Raw genomic sequence first — 18463 nt, forward strand, 5'->3', positions numbered from 1 at the left:
TATCTTATCATTATAATATGAACTCTATGACAAGAAGATGATAGATTTTTAGAAGTTAAGTAAATATGGAGTTAGAGGCAATGCACTAAATTTATTGAAAACATACCTCATAAATAGGACACAAATAACACTAATAGATAGAATCGACATGAATACGCGAACTGAGACTAAATATTTATCTAAAGAGAAAACTGTTACTCGCGGCGTACCTCAAGGAAGTGTATTAGGTCCACTACTCTTCCTGATATATATAAATGATCTACCGAATTTAACAAATCATCCCATGGTGCTATTTGCGGATGATTGCACTGTGATCTATATAAATAGGAACATTACTGAACACGAGAATTCTATAAATGACAGTCTGTTAGATATAATGAATTGGTTGGACGATAATACGCTTACGTTAAACTTTAATAAAACAAAACTAATGAATTTTCAGAATATAAGGAGCCATATCACATATGATTTAAACATTAAATATTTCGACAAAGTAATTGACGAAACTTATGAAACAAAATTTTTAGGATTAAATATTGACAAACATTTTTCATGGAAAACGCATACTGAATATGTGTGTTCTAGGTTAAATCAGCTTTCTTACATGTTATTTATGCTTTCCAAGAAAGTTGATAATAAAACCTTACTTGTGGCATATCATGCCCAAGTTGCTTCGATTCTGAGGTATGGGATAGTTTTCTGGGGTAACGCTAGCTACATTACAAATGTCTTTGTTGCACAAAAAAGATGCATAAGAGCAATATGTGGATTGCAGAAAAGGGAAAGTTGTAGACCCTATTTTAAAAAATTAAAGATATTTACTGTGACATCCCTATATATATTTGAAATCGCATTATTTCTGAGAACGAACGACAGATTATTTCAAAGGCATAATCGTGAGCGTTGCAGAGATAGATTTCGGTTTCCTCCCCACCACACTGCTTTCCTAAATAAGAGCATCTGCATGATGATTATTAGAATATATAATAACTTACCAAAGCGTATAAGACAGGAGAACAATTTAATTAGTTTTAAAAATAATCTGCGTAGGTTTCTCCTGGACAATGCGTTTTATGACATAAATGAATTTTTAGCTTTGACATTTTAATATAAATTTATTCTTTTGACAATATGATGTAAATTGATTTTTGATTCATTTTTTTTTTATTTGTATTTTCTTTTTTTTTCAAATTAATTAATATTGTTCTTCTATTCATTATTAAAAGTAATTTCTGGAATGACATAATATTTACTGTAAATGTAACTAATATTTTGCATGCCAATCGGGCGTGATACAGAACAGATTATATTTATTTGTTAAGACCTTGTAAACTGTATCAGCAAATAAAGGATTGTATTGTATTGTATTGTATTGTATTCATTATTATACTGTTCAGATCCTCAAATTTGTTTACTCAAAGCCACATCATAATTCATTCATTTCCTTCGGCGTTATAACCCTTTGTGGGTCTTGACCAACTCTACCATTTTTCTCCATTCATTTCTATTCTTTACATTTTGTTCCCACGCAGCTAATTTTTCAATTTTTTGCAGGCCCTCTTTAACGCAATGTAGCCATATTTTTTTAGATCTTCCTATCAATCTTTTTACCTGTGGTCTCCATTTTGTCATCACTTTAGGCGCTCTAGTATTTGGCATCACGATTACTTACTGTTCTGATAATCTTCACTTGAGTCAATGCTATGAATATTTGGCATATTTTTAAGTATGTATGACTAATATTCCCTTCCCTCCAGTTAGTCGGAAAGACTGTGTTAGGAGTGAGAAAGTATAGCGAGCGATCAAATCCATCAATCGTATCTTGAAGGTCAAAACGTTCAAATTACAGAAAAGAGAAAGAAGATCAGTCCCATGACATGTACCTTTTAAAACATGCTGATAAATGTAAAAATATATGTTACAGTTATTATTAGTAAATTTTCAAGTTATAAAAACAGCAGACCTAAATACAAACGTCAATAGACTTAAATCCAGTGTCCCCATTTATACCCCCATTTCTACGAACAAACAAAATCTTAGTAACAATTTCTGTCAATTGTGTTTACACGTCGTCGAGGTATATTTTTTCATGAAGACACATGTTTTCATGAAAAATATATCCTAGATAAAGAGACATGAAAAGTTTAGCGAAATTTATGAGCTATGTGTTCACATCAAATGCGGTTTTTGTTTATACATTGTAGAGATAAATTGATGCTCTATGAAAGTAGGTAAGTTTCTTAAAAAAGTAGGCAAATGTTTACCTACTTATTTTTTTGTTAGTAATAAAATTTTTTCATTCATTATATTATCATGGTCATCAGTTATTTGACATCAGAATTTGTTATTTAATTTAACAACTCAGAAGATGATTATTTTAAATAAATATAGGTACTAATTTACCTACCTACTCCTAACAATTTATAATTTACAGCTCATGTTTTCTTGTCTTGTATGTAGAAGTAACACCCATTTCTTTCAGGCATCAAACTTTTTCTTAACAAAACACCCATTCCCCTCCAAAAAGTTGAAATAGACTGTGTTAGGAGGTATGACACAATCGTTGTATTGCCTCGGAGAGCAAGTACGGGAACCATAGATTTTTCCGGGATGAAAAGTGAGAGTAAAATCTATTTCCATTCCAAATATCAGCCAAATCGCTTCAGTAGCCGCAGCGCAAAGGAGGCACAAACATGTGTATGTTTGTTCACTTACACACAAACTTTCGCCTTTATAATATTAGTGTGATTTAACCACTCCTTCGTCCAGCGGGCGGGGATCGAACCATGACCTCTCGGTTATGAGGCCGGGTTCTTTACCATTGTTCTACTGAGGCTTTAAAGTCAAAGTCAAAATTCATTTATTTCAATAATTTGGCTTAGTTTACAAGCACTTTTGAAAGGTCAAGATTATGTCATAATTTAATTTAATCTAATGGTGGTAATAATAGTCGAAAACTTATAACTGAACTTACGAGGGTTCCAAACGCGCCTTGGTCCGAGAAGAGCCCACAACAAACTCAGCCAAAGTTTTTTTTTGTTTACCACCATTTTACAAACGTATATAAAACTAAGCACACAGTCGTATATTACTGTTTAACACCAAGCTTTTTTATCATTAATATAATCATTAACACTATAATAAGCCTATCCCAAAAGCTTTGAGCCTATTGAGCATTGCAAGTTGACCAGTTTGCGTTGTAAACAGTGTCACTGTACCTTTGAGGTCTCAAATTGTGTCCGGACATGTAAGCATCACATAAATCGTGGATTTTGTCACAGTCGTTACGTTGCCTCTGATTTATATCAGCACTGAAGGGCATGTCCCTAATGGATTTACGGTCATATAATTAGTTTGGATTCGATCCAATACACTGCGATACATTTCGATGCATCACTTTGTATTATTGAACAATTATTTATTTAGTAGATTATAATAATTATTATACAGCAAATGGCTTTCTGTTTCATGTGTCACGGCTTACTTTGTTCATGTCAAGTATCAGCATGAACTTATTTCGGCAATGACTTATAAGATTATTTTCTTCCGAGTGGCTGTAATCGAAAATATGAATATTATTTTACAGGTACTAATTTTTATGTAAGGCAGCTCAACGATTCGTGAAGTTAAAGTGGCATTGGGCGGGGCATATATTTCGAAGAGCCGATGGACGTTGGGGATCCCAAGGTGCTGGAATGACCCCCCACTAAGAGGTATGACGACATCAAGCGAGTCGCAGAGATGTCGACTAGTTTGTTTTGCTTTTTTTCGGTTTTTACCAGTTAATTAATAATGAACGTGTATAAAAAGGCTTAATTAATAAAGATTTATTATTATACTGTGTTGTCCTGTTGTGTTGTGTTTTATGTGTGGTTCAAATCTTGCCGTACCGTCAACAATAAACATCCAGCCGTATAGGTATACGGCTATATATATTAAATGGTATATAGGTGCCATATTTGCATAGTTTTAATAACTATGCAAATATGGCACCATGGAGGTAATGAACTCCACCTTTAACTAATGTAGCTTTAGTTCCTTTCACAGTTACCTACAAAAAATAATAAAAAAAATTTTTTTGATCAAATTTTGTAAATGTATGGGGTACTAGCGAACGCCCGCCACTTCGTCCGCATGGAATTAAGTTTTTCACAAATCTCGCAAAAAATCATAGATTTTTCAGGATAAAAGTGTTATAGTGTTAAAAGAGTCAATGTGTTAATCCCGGGTGTTATCTATCTTTGTCTTAAATTTCAGCTAAATCGGTTCAGTAGTTGCGGCGTTAAAGTGCTATCCACACGAACTTTCGCGTTTAAAATATTAGTAGAATACGGTATAAGTACATTTCTTAGTTAACTAATGTAAGAAATCACAAGCATGTGATGTATTAAACCGTAAACAAACACACAATCAAGGTTACAATGCACGGGAGGGATACATCTCTCAGGTGTGCGGTTTCAAAGAACGGAACCAAAATAAACTGAACTTCACTTTGCACTGTCAAATGGTATTTTGAGAATGATATTTTAATGTGACAGATGTAAGTGATGGCGCATAAAAAACTCGCGGCTCGGATTCCTCTTAATTTGTTTATGGATTTATTGCCCGCCCTACATATTATGTGATGCTGAAAGATGTCTGTTGATGTTGCCACGCGGCGCGTTTGATGCATTTCGTCCATTTTTGTGACATTTTACAGAAAAGTGTTTGGTTTTACCCAGCGGCGTAGTGATGTGGTAGCAAGGGGGCATTTACTCCGGCATACAAAAGGAGGCGACGACCACGATTTAACCACCATACCTGAACGCTAAATCGGTTAACAGTACGTTTTTGCCTATTGAGTGGTAACTTGTCACGGTCGATGCAGTGAATCAAATTCAATCAATCCCTGTATCAAAATTAGTTGGGGGGGGCCCAATAGATGAGTGGCAAATCCCGAAAAATCTCTTTAGTTTTTTATTTACCCCTAACTCAATTACCACATAGTAAAATTGGTGCCAAAATGTTTGTCGTGACTTACTATTTTTTTTTTGATCCTATCTTATTTGTTGTTTACAAAGAAAATGGCTAAATTTCTATTTTTTTTAATTTAAGTAAGCGCAGTGTTGGCCGACCCCCCACCAGGTGGACTGACGACATCAAGTGAGTCGCAGGGATTCGCTGGATGCAGGCGGCTCAGTATCGTGATGTTTGGAAGTCCCTACCAAAGGCCTATGTCCTGCAGTGGACGTCCATCGGCTGATATGATGATGATGATGAATTTCTGAAGTGAGACACGTAAGATACGGGATACGGGGCCCCCGTAGTCCGGAGGAACCGTATCATTGATACGGCCGAGACGGAGGTAGCTACGCCCCTGGGTTGATGCCTTTTTGACGGCCTCCGTGGCGCAGTGGTATGGGCGGTGGATTTACAAAACGGAGGTCCTGGGTTCGATCCCCGGCTGGGCAGATTGAGATTTTCTTAATTTGTCCAGGTCTGGCTGGTGGGAGGCTTCGGCTGTGGATAGTTACCACCCTACCGGCAAAGACGTACCGCCAAGCAATTTAGCGTTCCGGTACGATGCCGTGTAGAAACCGAAAGGTGTGTGGATTTTCATCCTCCTCCTACCAAGTTAGCCCGCTTCCATCTTAGACTGCATCATCACCTACCATCAGGTGAGATTGTAGTCAAGGGCTAACTTGTAAAGAATAAAAATAAAATACAATAATTTTTTTAAGAGCCAATTTAGCTGAGAATTCAACTTAGGATCTCACCATCCCCCTAAATAAATCTATACTAATATTATAAAGCTGAAGAGTTTGTTTGTGTGTTTGTTTGATTGAACGCGCTAATCTGAAAAATTCTTTTAGTGTTATATAGCCTATTTATCAAGAAAGGCTATAGGCTACATATTATCCCCGTATTCCAACGGGAACGAGAACCACGCGGGTAAAACCGCGTGGCGTCAGCTAGTCACACTATCACACCAATATTATAAAGGCGAAAGTTTGTGTGTAATTGTGAAAGTGTGTAAGTGTGTAAGTGTGTAAGTATGTTTGGTCCTCTTTTACGCTGCGGTTACTGAAGCAATTTGGCAGAAATTTGGAATAGAAATAGATTTTGCTCTGGATTAACACATAGGCTACTTTTCATTCCGGAAAAATCCATGGTTACCGCGGGATTTGTGAAAAACTGACTTCCACACTGAGGTCGCGGGCGTCAGCTAGTCTATATCTACTTCTACTAATATTTTAAAGAGGAAAACTTTGTTTGTATGTTTGTTTGTTTGTTTGCTTGTAATGACTAGGCTCAAAACTACTGGACCGATTTTAAAATTCTTTCACCATTCGAAAGCTACATTATCCACAAGTAACATAGACTTAATTTTATTTTGGAAAAAAATAGGATTCCGTAAGATATTTGGGTTTTCGGACACAAGGTGTAAAAAATCAACCAGAAAAGAAGGGTAGGGGTAGCTAGGAGTAGGGTAGGTGTAGGGGTAGGCTAGGGGTAGGCTAGGGGTAGGGTTGGGGTAGGTTAGGGGTAAGACAGGGGTAGTTGAAAGTTTACATCGAGTTTCACGCGGACGAAGTCGCGGGCGTCGGCTAGTAATGTATAAAGCTTAACAACGTTCGCTGGTTCAGTTTGTAATGTTTATAAAAGTTGGAAAAGTTCTAGATTAACTAACTAGCCGTCTCTTTATACACCCCAGGGCCCAGACACAACAGACAGCGCAAAGGTCAATAAGTTACAAAACGAGGGTATTTCCAGCGTGTATATTATTAGTAGTTAGTTTATCTGGTTCAGGGCCGCCACCGCCGCAGAATATACGCCGGCTTCTGGGAAACGAGAGTGCTACCTGCTGTACCTACTTTTTATTTTTACTAGTGTTTAACCACACTGGCTGTTGCTATACAAATAAATAAAAAAAGTGTCTGTTTGGGATTTTAAATTAACAACTTTGAACTACATGCATATATACATACTCGTATAGAGTACTAGCGGACGCCCGGGACTTCGTAGAGTTTAGTTTTTCACAAATCCCTCGGGAACCATAATTTTTTCCAGGATAAGAAGTAGTTTCCAAATTTTAGCCAAATCGCTTTAGTAGTAGCGACGTTAAAGAGTAACAAACATTCAAACAAACATGCATACAAACTTTCGAGTTTATAATATTAGTAGGACTAGCGGCTTAGGTAAACTTTCGACCCTTATTTCACTACTTTAGAGGTCGAATTTCAAAAATTCTTGAATCACATTGTATATTTCGTATTTTTTTTTCATGATTTTTAAATCTGTAAGTCTAAAAATGATGGACTTTCCATACAAACTTTCAACCCCTATTTCATCCCCTTCTATTTTTATTCTAGGGTCAAAAAGTTAGGGCACGTGTTAACTGTTTTGCTCCAAGTTTGTTTACTCATCGTGTGCCCTGAGTTTAGCCATGAAAAGATAACGGACAGACTTACTTTTGCATTTATAGTATTAGTATTGATATAACTTCTTTATATGATACATACTAATTACAAAAAACTAAAATATACTTTTTATATATTTAACTGCAAGGAAATACTTAGAAAAAGGTCAGGTCAAAGTTAATTTATTTCAATTAGGTTTAGTTTACAGGCACTTTCGAAACTTCAGATAATGCTATTAGATAATGGTGATAAATTGGTCGAAAAACTTAAAATTAAAGTTACGAGGGTTCCAAAGCGCCTTGGTCCGAGAAGAACTCACAACAAACTCAGCAAGGGTTTATTTTAAAATAAGGCAGTTTCTGAGAATGATTCACATCAAGGAATTGAAATTTAAATGCGGCTAAATCACGATCTTTTTTTTATTGAGAAAAAATACAATAAGGAACTTAAGCTAACTTATCCTAATAACTATACAAATCATGCCCACGTGGAATGGTGGCAAGAACACTGGCTGCCTTTCCACGCTGGACAGCCAGGCTGATCCTTTAGGCAAAATGTGCCAGCCCTTCTGTCACCAGTCGAGGCAACAAGCCGCGGTAAAATTTTTTGGCACTGCGACTCCATGGCCCAAGGGTCTCCAAGGGTCACAAAAGGTACAAATATGTAACTGTCAGTCAGAGAGGCATACTTGAGCCACTTATCGCTAATTTAATTTAATTTAAATTCTATACTAATTTACAAACGCAAACATTCGCGTTTATAATAATTAATATGGATGTTTATTACTATTTTACGCAAAAACAACCTTGGATACACATTATGATTCTTTTTGTATCGGAAAAACCCATAGTTCGCGTGGGATTTGTGAAAAACTGAATTCATACTTATGAAACAGCGGACATCGGCTTGTATTATTTATTATAATAAACGAATATATCAAAAGTGTCCTTGATATACGTCATATTGATAACAAAATCAAGGCAAAAGTATACGTCACTCCGCCATTATATCCTAAACATCAAAAAGTATCCCAACATGTGGTTGCAGCTGAAATAATATTATTCCTCTCCATCGTATAAACGGATGCGTTTTGGAAACAAATAGAACGTACGATTTCAGCTTCCTTATAATACGACATGAGCAAAACGAAGATCATGACTACTGCTCATCTATCGCTCCACCCAGTTATTGTTGAGGACTCTGCGCTCGAAATTGTAGACGAATATATACCTAGGACACGCAGTCCAGTTAGGTAGATGATTTCGAAAAAGAGGTGAATCCAGCTCGGCTGGGCAGCGTTCGGGAAACTCAGCGACATCTTTTTCGACCCAAATTCCTCGGTGTTTGAAGACGAAAGTCTTCGAACAGTGTGCGTTACCAGTGATGACCTACGGATCCGAGACTTGGTCGCTGACTGTGGGCCTTATTAGAAAGCTCAAAGTCACTCGGCGGGGATTGAGCGAGCTATGCTTGGAGTTTCTCTGCGTGATCGAAATGGGCAGACCACAAAGTTCGAAGAGCCGATGGACGTTGGGGTTCCAAGGTGCTGGAATGGCAATCCCACACCGGAAAGCGCAGTGTTGGTCGACCCCCCACTATATCGAGGATATCAAGCGGGTTGCAGGGAGCCGCAGGATGTTGGGGGCTCGAGACCATTTTGCTTGGAGGTCCATGCAAGAGGCCTATGTCCAGCAGTGGACGTCTATCGGCTGATAAGGTAAGGTATGATATGAACTAAACTAAGCTTGTTCTTCAACTTGTGTAATCGGATGTTACACCACTATACTATATGCGTTGTAGCGGTCATGGTGCGGGTGACAGTTGTTTAACGACGTTCGTAATACGTACTATTGTCGTGAATCACGGCAAACTTCAAGAGTAAGACGAACTGTCAACCGCACCATGCTCTAGCGCACGAACTGTAGAATCGGCTGACACTTCATATATAGGTATATATCAGCCGATTATATAGCTTGGTAAATTCGTTCGTAACACTCCCAATGGTCCGGGAGCCCCGATAGCGATGCCCCGCGCGCACGACTTTATACCCGCGTAGCCCTTCTCTCTGGCCCGCACGTGCGACTTCACACCAGCGCAGTCATTTCCCCCCGTCGCCCGCATATCATGGGAGTGTCATCAACGAACTTGCCAAGCTATAGTGATGTCACAAACGATCACACAGGTTGAAGTACAAGTTAAACCTGAAGGGCTACCATCTTTAATCTAGCAATCCACTAGATACTGTTAAAGAACTAAGTTATTGGTTCGATGGTTAGCTTAAGATCACGATGCCCTGGGTCAAGCGACTGAGATTTAATTTCTTCTAAGATAGTATAAACTCTCAGCTCGGAGTAAAAACCTAGTTACACCCGCTTGCCCCGAAGAGTAAATTCCCTATGAATGATGTATTGTGGGCTTATTCATTCCATCGAATGATTGATGAGATCAGAAGCAAATAGTTGGACAATCCAGACGATTATAATTGATTGATTGATTGATGAACTATCCCCAGTTTTGTTTATCTGTGATATAACCCATTGAAGCGTCATCGTAACTGTATGACATAACGGCCGGGCGCCGGCGCTGTTGACAAGCGCTCGTTAGATGTACCTAACGCCCATGGGTAATTGCATAATGAAATTGTATTGATGAGAGATGAGAATTTCAACAATGGTAGCTATTTTCTGCGAGAACTACGTTATATTGTGCTGGTTATTTATTTGCTAGAAGTTCTTTTCTAATGCAGTAGCATCATTGTGGCGTTTTCACAAAAACTCTGCCAGCAGGACAGTATTTGATCCATTGGTTCCTAAAATAGTGGGGCCTCTATGTCTTTGACAGAGGACTATTTAAAACAGCTATAAAGCGATGATCTATAGCTGAAAGGAGATGATTGATCGATAAGGTCGCCTATTGTACCTACTTAATTTATTTATTTTATATTCATATTATAACTTTCGGTGTACAATGAAGAGTATTTTCATTTCATTATGAAGCTATTCTGTCGTTAAAGTACATCGCTTAATTGTTGGTAATCTAGCAGCAACTAGGACGCCCTTGTTCACGGGGACTGAGAGGGAGCTTTGTAGAAAATAATGGTCAAAAATTTCAAAGTTCAAAAGCAAGAAGATGGAGATAAACGAAACGGGCTTCTTCTTAAAGATGAGTTGTACTTGACTGATAGGGTGTAAGGGCAGAATGTGATTAGTACTAACTTTCCCATAATCGTAGTTTTCAGAATTTTCAGGTGACATAATTCTCTCGGATCTATGCTTCTCCGGAGAAAACGGGAAAACCAAAAACTGAGTGTGTAAAGTAATAGTCTTATACCTTACTTTGAAAATATATATGTAGAACTAATGGTAATTTAATATCATTGGGTAGAACATACTATAAAGTTGCCTAATTGAATTATCTAAGTTTATCATCAAGAAATTACACACACATTAGAGTAATTTAATTTCAACTTTTGAGTCACTAATTATAATAGGTACAACACAAACAATATAAAAACAAAGCAAAACTATATAACTTGCAAAGACTAAAACACATAATTCAACGAAAACTTAATTTTAGAAGCTCATTCGTCAAACCGGTCGCAGATCACTGTCATTCAATTTTCAAAAAGAGTGTACTTTGTAATTACGCAATTATGTGCCAAATTACTTAGACATAACAGCGCAATTAGCATGCAGGGAAGATGTTCAAACACACGCCAGAAATAATGACAATAGAAATAGAATACGGTGGGTGGGTATCGGATGCAGTCGAAATAGACAGGCGAAAGTCTTTAGAAAAGTCTTATAGTCAGGGAGACAAAGAGAGGATTTTGGGTTTAGCTCGAAAGCGATGAACATTATGGGTCACACCTTGCATGTTGTTGGCACCTCAACTAAGTATGAGCCCTTGCAAAACCGTTTTATTAAATGTTTTCGAGCCACAAACGCAATATTTTAGTTTTTAAATTTTGAACAATAAAAAGTGTCTTTTAAATCTGCTGCTTATTTTGGTATTTATTATCAACCTATTAAAATAAACATCAAATCAATTGACAAAATATCATTTACCTACTGTGTGATATTCACCAGTAAGTACCAGATGATATTTGTTACATATAATCTCAATTTCGTATAATTATGTCAACTAGTATAGTCAAATATAGTGATTTAGCCTGCTGCAGTAGGTATAGGATAAACCTCACCATTGAAAGCGGAAATATTATATTAAAACCCTTTATCTATTTTTATATGGAAATGAATTTTTCATTCCATTTTTCTATTTTTGTGTGTAACGAATAAACTCAAAAACTACTTGACCGGTTTGAAAAATTCTTCCACCAACGGAAAGTTACATTATTAGAAAATAGCATAGGCTATATTCCCCGTATTCCCATGGGAATGGGAATTAGGAATTTCTGCTAGTTGAAAATATAATCTCTAATCTAAGTACTAGCGAGGCTCAAGTAAATCCACATTTATAATCATGGCCTCCTTTACTATTAGAGTAATTAGTTCACATGAAAACTACATTTGAAAAGTAAAACAGTAGACACTGCAAAGTATTAACAAAAGACACTGCAGTCAAACAGTCTCGGAACAGAATATAGATTCGGCGTCTTTCGGTTTTTTTATTTTATTTTAATAGGTTGTTTTCATTGAAAGCAAATTTCCTTGCAGTGATTCTTAGCTTTGTTTGATTAATATCGGTCCATCATTGTAAGAGTATCAGCTCTTTATTTTCAAAACCACGTATTTTTTGTAATGAAATAAAAATAAAAAAGTAACTAATTTTCTTTGACCGAGGACACATCATATTGCAACACCATTTGAACTTTTTTAAGATGGAAAGAATTTCTGGCATGAAAATCGTTATTTTAGTTTTCATTCTTTTCCTTCTTCTTGACCTTCGGGGTTCTCCAAAATTTTCAATTCTATATACCTATTTGGCGATAGATTCACTAGTTATAATAAAACGGTAATGCTTTTCATAAAACTATGGAAAATAAGCGATATCGAATTAACTTTAAGATTGCCTTGATAAGATCCATTGTCGATCTAATATCAAAATCTTGCATTCACGAATTAATGACAGTAACGCCATCTATTTACAATTAAATAAACTTCGTCGCCACTGAAACGCAGTTTCTCGCTCGTCTGTATTTCAGCAACGTTCTAATTACAGCAATCCCTTCGCAAGCATTTGGTATGTGATACCGCCGCTAGATGGCGTTTTACAACAAAAATGTTAATGTCGTCTAATTACTGACGCAGTAAAATGGCGGTAAACAACTAAAAATATCTATCTATAGCTTATAGATGAATAATTTGGCATCATTGTGCATTGTAGACATGAGAGGATTACAAAATGAATTATATTACGAGTGTATTGATATATTTGTGTTGAGTTGACAAACAAATTGTAACGCGGGCGCCGCCAGGGTCTTTTTTAAGGAGCTTGTCTTGCTCAGATCTTCATCATTTTATAAAAGTTGTCATCAGCCCCTGCCCTTACCGTAAATAAGGACTTATAGGTAAATATGGAATTTAGACAATGGTAGTTTGAAAGTTATATTTAGCAGGCTCTAATACCTACCTAACCTACCTACATTACCTACAACCTCTCAAAGGTCTCTTAATTGTCTGTACTCGTTGTCGTTTATGGCCTATTGTTTACAACAGTGTCACGATCAATGATAATTTTATACTATAGATCGGTCACGTTCCTACAACATCACCGCATAAAGTGATCCGCATTAATAGTAAAAAAAAATATAAATAATAAAAATATAAATAGTAAAATAAATTAATATATCTATTTATGTATATATCATTTTACACTTCCTGAACACACAACTCGACATCGCAAACGATATTTATTTGCTTAAATAACGTTCGTTGTTGACCACAACTAAAATTGAGATGTGATTTTTTTTCTTTTGAGCGCCTTTTCATAACCTAGTAACACATCTAACATCAGTATTTAACATCATTGGTCACGATACCGTATTGTGAATCAGTAAACAATCTTGGAGTAGCTATGGACAAGGAGTTATCGTGGTGCATGCATATCACGGAGTTGAGTACGAGGACGTTTGCGACATCGAGTTCGTTACGCCTGCGTTCTCTTCTTCCAATTCTTTCCAAAGTTATGTTAGCAAATTCTCATAGTAAGTAAACATTTTTAAAAATAATATGGTATGGTATGCTATAGTAGTAATGATAATGTTACTACATGCTGGCAAAGTCACGGGCATTTGGTAGTCATAAATATATCCGTAAATAGTTTTCGTTTAAGCTTGGTCTTTGCTGCGAATGAGATGGTACAGAATTTGCGTCATCGCTTGATTTGTGCATATTATTGTGATCTGAATTTATTTAACGTTATCTGAATCTGAACTATTTTATAGATTTGATATTTTGTTTGTTTGTTATCTTTCGTCATGAGGCTATTGGTCAATTTGTCAACACGTAAATAATGTCGAAAAAAAACTCGACACATTTAGTTTTCAGTTTCAGGTCTCCAGGGGAAACTGAAAATTTAATGAGTAGAAGGAGCTGCATGGAATCTTTTTTAAGGTTCTTCGTGACCCACATTTCAATAAGAAAGCGTCCGTGCAGTGACTGTGCTTCGGTGACCTCTTTGGGGAAACCGAAGGGTTTGTCTTGCGATACAAGATTAAGGGAAAGACGCGGAACTACCGGAAGTACGTTCTGAAGGATGGTATTCACGACATTTGGTAGCTTGTCGCCATCACGACGTGTCACTTAGACATGTGCTTTAGGGTGGTTCGGCTCTTGCCAACACTGATTATCTGCACAGACACAAGCAAGCAGCCAAAATACTTTATCAATGAAGTATCCTGAAGTACGGACGGCGGAGTCCGGCTCTATTAAGACCGGTCCATTATCACGGACAGGAATATTCTATCACAATTCCTTAAGAGGAGAACCTTGTGAGAGCTGAGACGGAGAAAAAACGCAAGTAAATCTGTCTACCGTTATGTGGCATATAGAGTCCACTGAAATCATCCCAATCGTCATATCTGCTAATGGTTTGATCCCAGTCAGCCTCGCTCACCATCTGAGGCGGCTGGGGTTCCGTGGCAGTTCGCTCCCAGATGCAATAATCGGTCTTGCTGGACTCGGCTAGGATAGTTTCTCCACCTGTCGCCCTGATCCCCGGCCGTTTGCTCTCCCTGCCGGGTTGAATGCCCCGTGCATTTACGTGGACGCTACATTTATGTTTATTTATTTTGCGTACGGTCTTATAAATATATTTTTTGTTGCACCGGGCTTGAGAGTAAAATTCATGTAAGATAATAACAATGAAGGTGTATCTTATGGCTTGTGCCATCTAGCACCCGCGTGATGACTTACCTCCATGATGCTACGCAGGGTCAACGCCCTCGCCCTCCTCTCGCTGAGACTCCTCCGCGACCGCAGCAGCGCCGGCACCGCCACCCGGCTCAACCACTCGCCGAACTCTGCACAACACCGCACTTCACTTCACCGCACTTTTACACTTACTTGCGATAAGCAGGTTAAAAACGCTACGTGTTATAAAAGCTCATTCGCTGTATCGGATTAACTTGGTTAACAATGACAGATGGAAGGATGGAAGGTTTAATGAACTGTGAAAACTTGGGCAAAATTGTGTAAAAAGCACTTCACCGCATTTTGACAGTTACTTGCGATAAGCAGGAGTTAAGAGGCCCCTAAGAGTGAAAGTAATGGTGAAATTGGATATAAAAACAGTGAAATTCGAATCAAGAATAAATCCACAGTGTTAATAATTTACGGGCGCTAGGATTATTAATTTGCAGCATATAGCTTATTCTAACATGAATTGATCAAAACAAACTTATAGGAAAACAATTACATAGATTCGACTTATCAAAAGCGTTCAACTCTACACAAGTTTTAATATAATTAATGATTTTATGAAAAGAACAAAAACTAGGATTCTATAATAGACTAATTGACACAAATAGATAGAGCTGAGTTTTGAAAAGTCGTTTGAATTAGAATGTGTGGCTATAGATGAAACATAGGTAGTGCTGAGTGGGACAAAAGCACTAACATGCTACGAACAATAATGGTTCTGAGAGAAACAAGAGAAAGGTAGGAGAAAAGAGAGCGTGAGAAACGATGACTGGTCGGTCAGCACGAAGTAATGCTAGGCGATTACGTGCTGACCGAGGAGTTGAGGGAGGGATTCCGAAAAACAACAAACACAAGAGTTTTATTAATATAGAATGTGTTGATATTATAACTAGCCCCACATATTATATCAGGCAATAATTAAATATTTGGCATTATATTGGGAAATATGTATTTGGTTAAAACAAGTCATGCACGTTTAATAACAAAGTTGCACATCCTGTAAAAGCATTAATTGAAAAGAATGAAGTACAAGTAAATTATGTTTACGAAAATGCGATTAGTATAATTAAGCATATTAATACACTTTATAATATAATAATATAAGGTTTCGGTATAGGTAGGGAGTTTTATAAACATAATATTTATAAATTGAGGATTATTAAATATAAAAGGAATATTTCTGGATGTAGGATAGGAACAGTGTTTGTCATAATTATTGTACCGAGTAAATATATGAAGCGTTTTTAGCACATCTAATCTACTAAGCATTATCATTTGGTTTTATATTGGATTATTAACTATGATTCAAGTTTTAAATGTAAATATATAATTATAGTTAGTGTATTGTCTACGGGTTCACTTCTTGTAAGTGTAGAAGTAACAGTGTGTTTAGAGAGTGTCTACTTATGTACTACACCTTCGGATTATACTATTTTCTTATTAACAAAACTCTGCACCTAATCAAAAACAAAATACAAATTAACTATTATTTCATTTAAAATAAAACCAAAGGAAGTAAAACTAAAAGTATTTTGAATAAAAACAGAAAAAAATAGCTTAAATTGTTTTTTTAAAGAGATGGGGATGATATAACAAAATTTCACTTCTTGAAAATTACCAATAATCCTTTTTGAATCAGTCTTTATATTAAAATAGGAAATTCCATAAAATCTAAGGAAGGCTCAATCTTTTCTTGCTAATTCCGTAGCTCGGGTTTTACGTTGATGTCAGCCAAATTATATATCCTTTTATATAAAGATAAAGGTTTTTAGCAGAGTTTGTTGAAAATAGTATAACGTTAAAAGTATAGTATTGTGTCTAACAACGTTGCTATCAATACAAATGAGTGCGCAGACAAGCTCTACGATACAGACGTTAGCAGTCACGGCCAATTTATTAAGTCTAACTACATTAGCATTTACCACGCATCAATTAAATTGTAAAATCAACAAACAAGATAATATTATAATTTATGATGACGTAGATATCATCAAATCTAAAGCTATAAGGTCTAATAGCCAGAACCTCAACTTATTGAACTTTCCATCACAGGTTATACTCGTATCTAAAAATTAAGTAAATTAGATTATCTATCAAAATCTTTCTACCTGATGGGAAGTAATAAAGTACCGAGAATGCCAAAATATCAACATATGAAACTGGACATGGCTAATGGCATTAAAATGGAATATCTTATAAAATATGTACTAAAAATTTGAGAATTATAGATATTCCTAAAGCCTAAGACGTATATTTAAATAAGTTAAAAACAATGAATAATACAAGCAATGAAATAATGAAAACTATGTTAAAAACTAACTACTACAAAAAATATAACATATGATTAAGCTTGAACAATTAAATTACACAAAATCTTAGCGAAAGCATGTTTAGCTTAGAATACTTGTTTAAGGTAAAAAATAAAGCCTAGTTGTAAAGGTTAGCTACAATACAAAGTAAATCATCAAAAATTAAAATCTCTTAGCCTTATTTATAGTCAGTAAACAAGACTAAGTTTTAAACCTTATAGTCAGTAAACAAAAACAAGTTTTTAAAGAAGTAAGAGACTTTATATCTAGCTTTTTCTTTCTTTACCATTTGCTTTACTTTAGATACTCGTGTTAGATCTACATTAATACTACTTGAACTACATTAAGCATTACAATTTTAGCGCACTGACCTATCGCTTCTTTACTCATCGTGTTAGAAGTGTTGTGTTTGGTGTCCATTGTGTTCGTTTGGTTCATAGTTAGTGTTCAGTGTATTTGTTTTGTTTTTATTTTTATTTAGTTTGTTTTTGTATATCACTTTTAATATCACAACACATTCACTTCACTATTTACAATGAAATGGTATTTGTAGAGATTAATTTTTGTTTCTGTTTAATTAATTGAAATAAAATTTATAATTGTTATTTTTAACATCATTGCTTTTAAAGTAAAGAAAATTATACTTACATTAAGTTAATAAGAAACCAAGGTCAAAATATAGATAAAGAAATCTATTTTTACGATGATTCTTTTAATAACTATTCAAAATATATCAGCTGAGAAAACTTTGCCAAAACGTAAATTCAGCACCTGAACGTAAATAGTTCGAGAGAGAATTATTTAATAGCACGTGTTAGTATTTGCAATAAGAATGCATCGTTCGTCTAACTGCCAAGTGAATCATGCCAAACTATCTGCTTTAAACGAAAATTAAACTATATTTGAAAGTTCATTAATAAACTTTAACAATAGACAATAAATCTTTTTAAATCTTTTGTTGGTTGATAGAGATCGCTTTTTAATGATAAAGCTAAAGATTTTACATACCTATTCTGCATTTTATTATTATTTTCTGTTTTATAATTTAAAATAGAAATAAACATTAAATATTACGAAATAGAAAGCAAGAATATTCAAAGTATGTGAATGACTACTCTCGTAAGAATTTGTTAATAAAAGTGAGGACAACTGCGTGACATTCTACAAAAAAACATTTTCAATGACGCTCATTTATTAGTTTAGATACTCAAATTAGAAACGCAGGATATTTTGTTTCTATTTTCATGATAAATCCTAAAAATAAACTAATAGCTATCACATTGTTTCTATTACTGTAATTATTAGCAAGTAATTTTTATACCTGAAAATTTGAGTTTAAAAGAGATTTACATATTGAGATTGGAATTACAGA

At 35.6% G+C, this 18463-nt stretch overlaps 1 protein-coding gene across 6 annotated transcripts in view; it reads right to left on the reverse strand.

Moving 5' to 3' along the window:
- LOC112050866 (obscurin) overlaps positions 1–18463 on the reverse strand; it is a 129068-nt gene that overhangs the window by 104834 nt on the left and 5771 nt on the right. For 2 of the 6 annotated variants that reach the window (XM_052885459.1, XM_052885109.1), the window contains exons 1-2: positions 17463–17617; positions 14777–14883 (exon numbers count right to left, since the gene is read on the reverse strand). In XM_052885459.1, the coding sequence (XP_052741419.1) occupies positions 14777–14883; positions 17463–17529 (174 nt within the window). In that variant the 5' untranslated portion in view covers positions 17530–17617. Of the gene's footprint in view, positions 1–14776; positions 14974–17462; positions 17618–17739; positions 17759–18463 lie in introns of those variants that run through there. The other 4 variants (XM_024089243.2, XM_024089247.2, XM_052886952.1 and 1 more) reach the window with 3 other exon arrangements.

Source organism: Bicyclus anynana, chromosome 1, assembly GCF_947172395.1.
Source record: "Bicyclus anynana chromosome 1, ilBicAnyn1.1, whole genome shotgun sequence".
Lineage (NCBI taxonomy): Eukaryota > Metazoa > Arthropoda > Insecta > Lepidoptera > Nymphalidae > Bicyclus > Bicyclus anynana.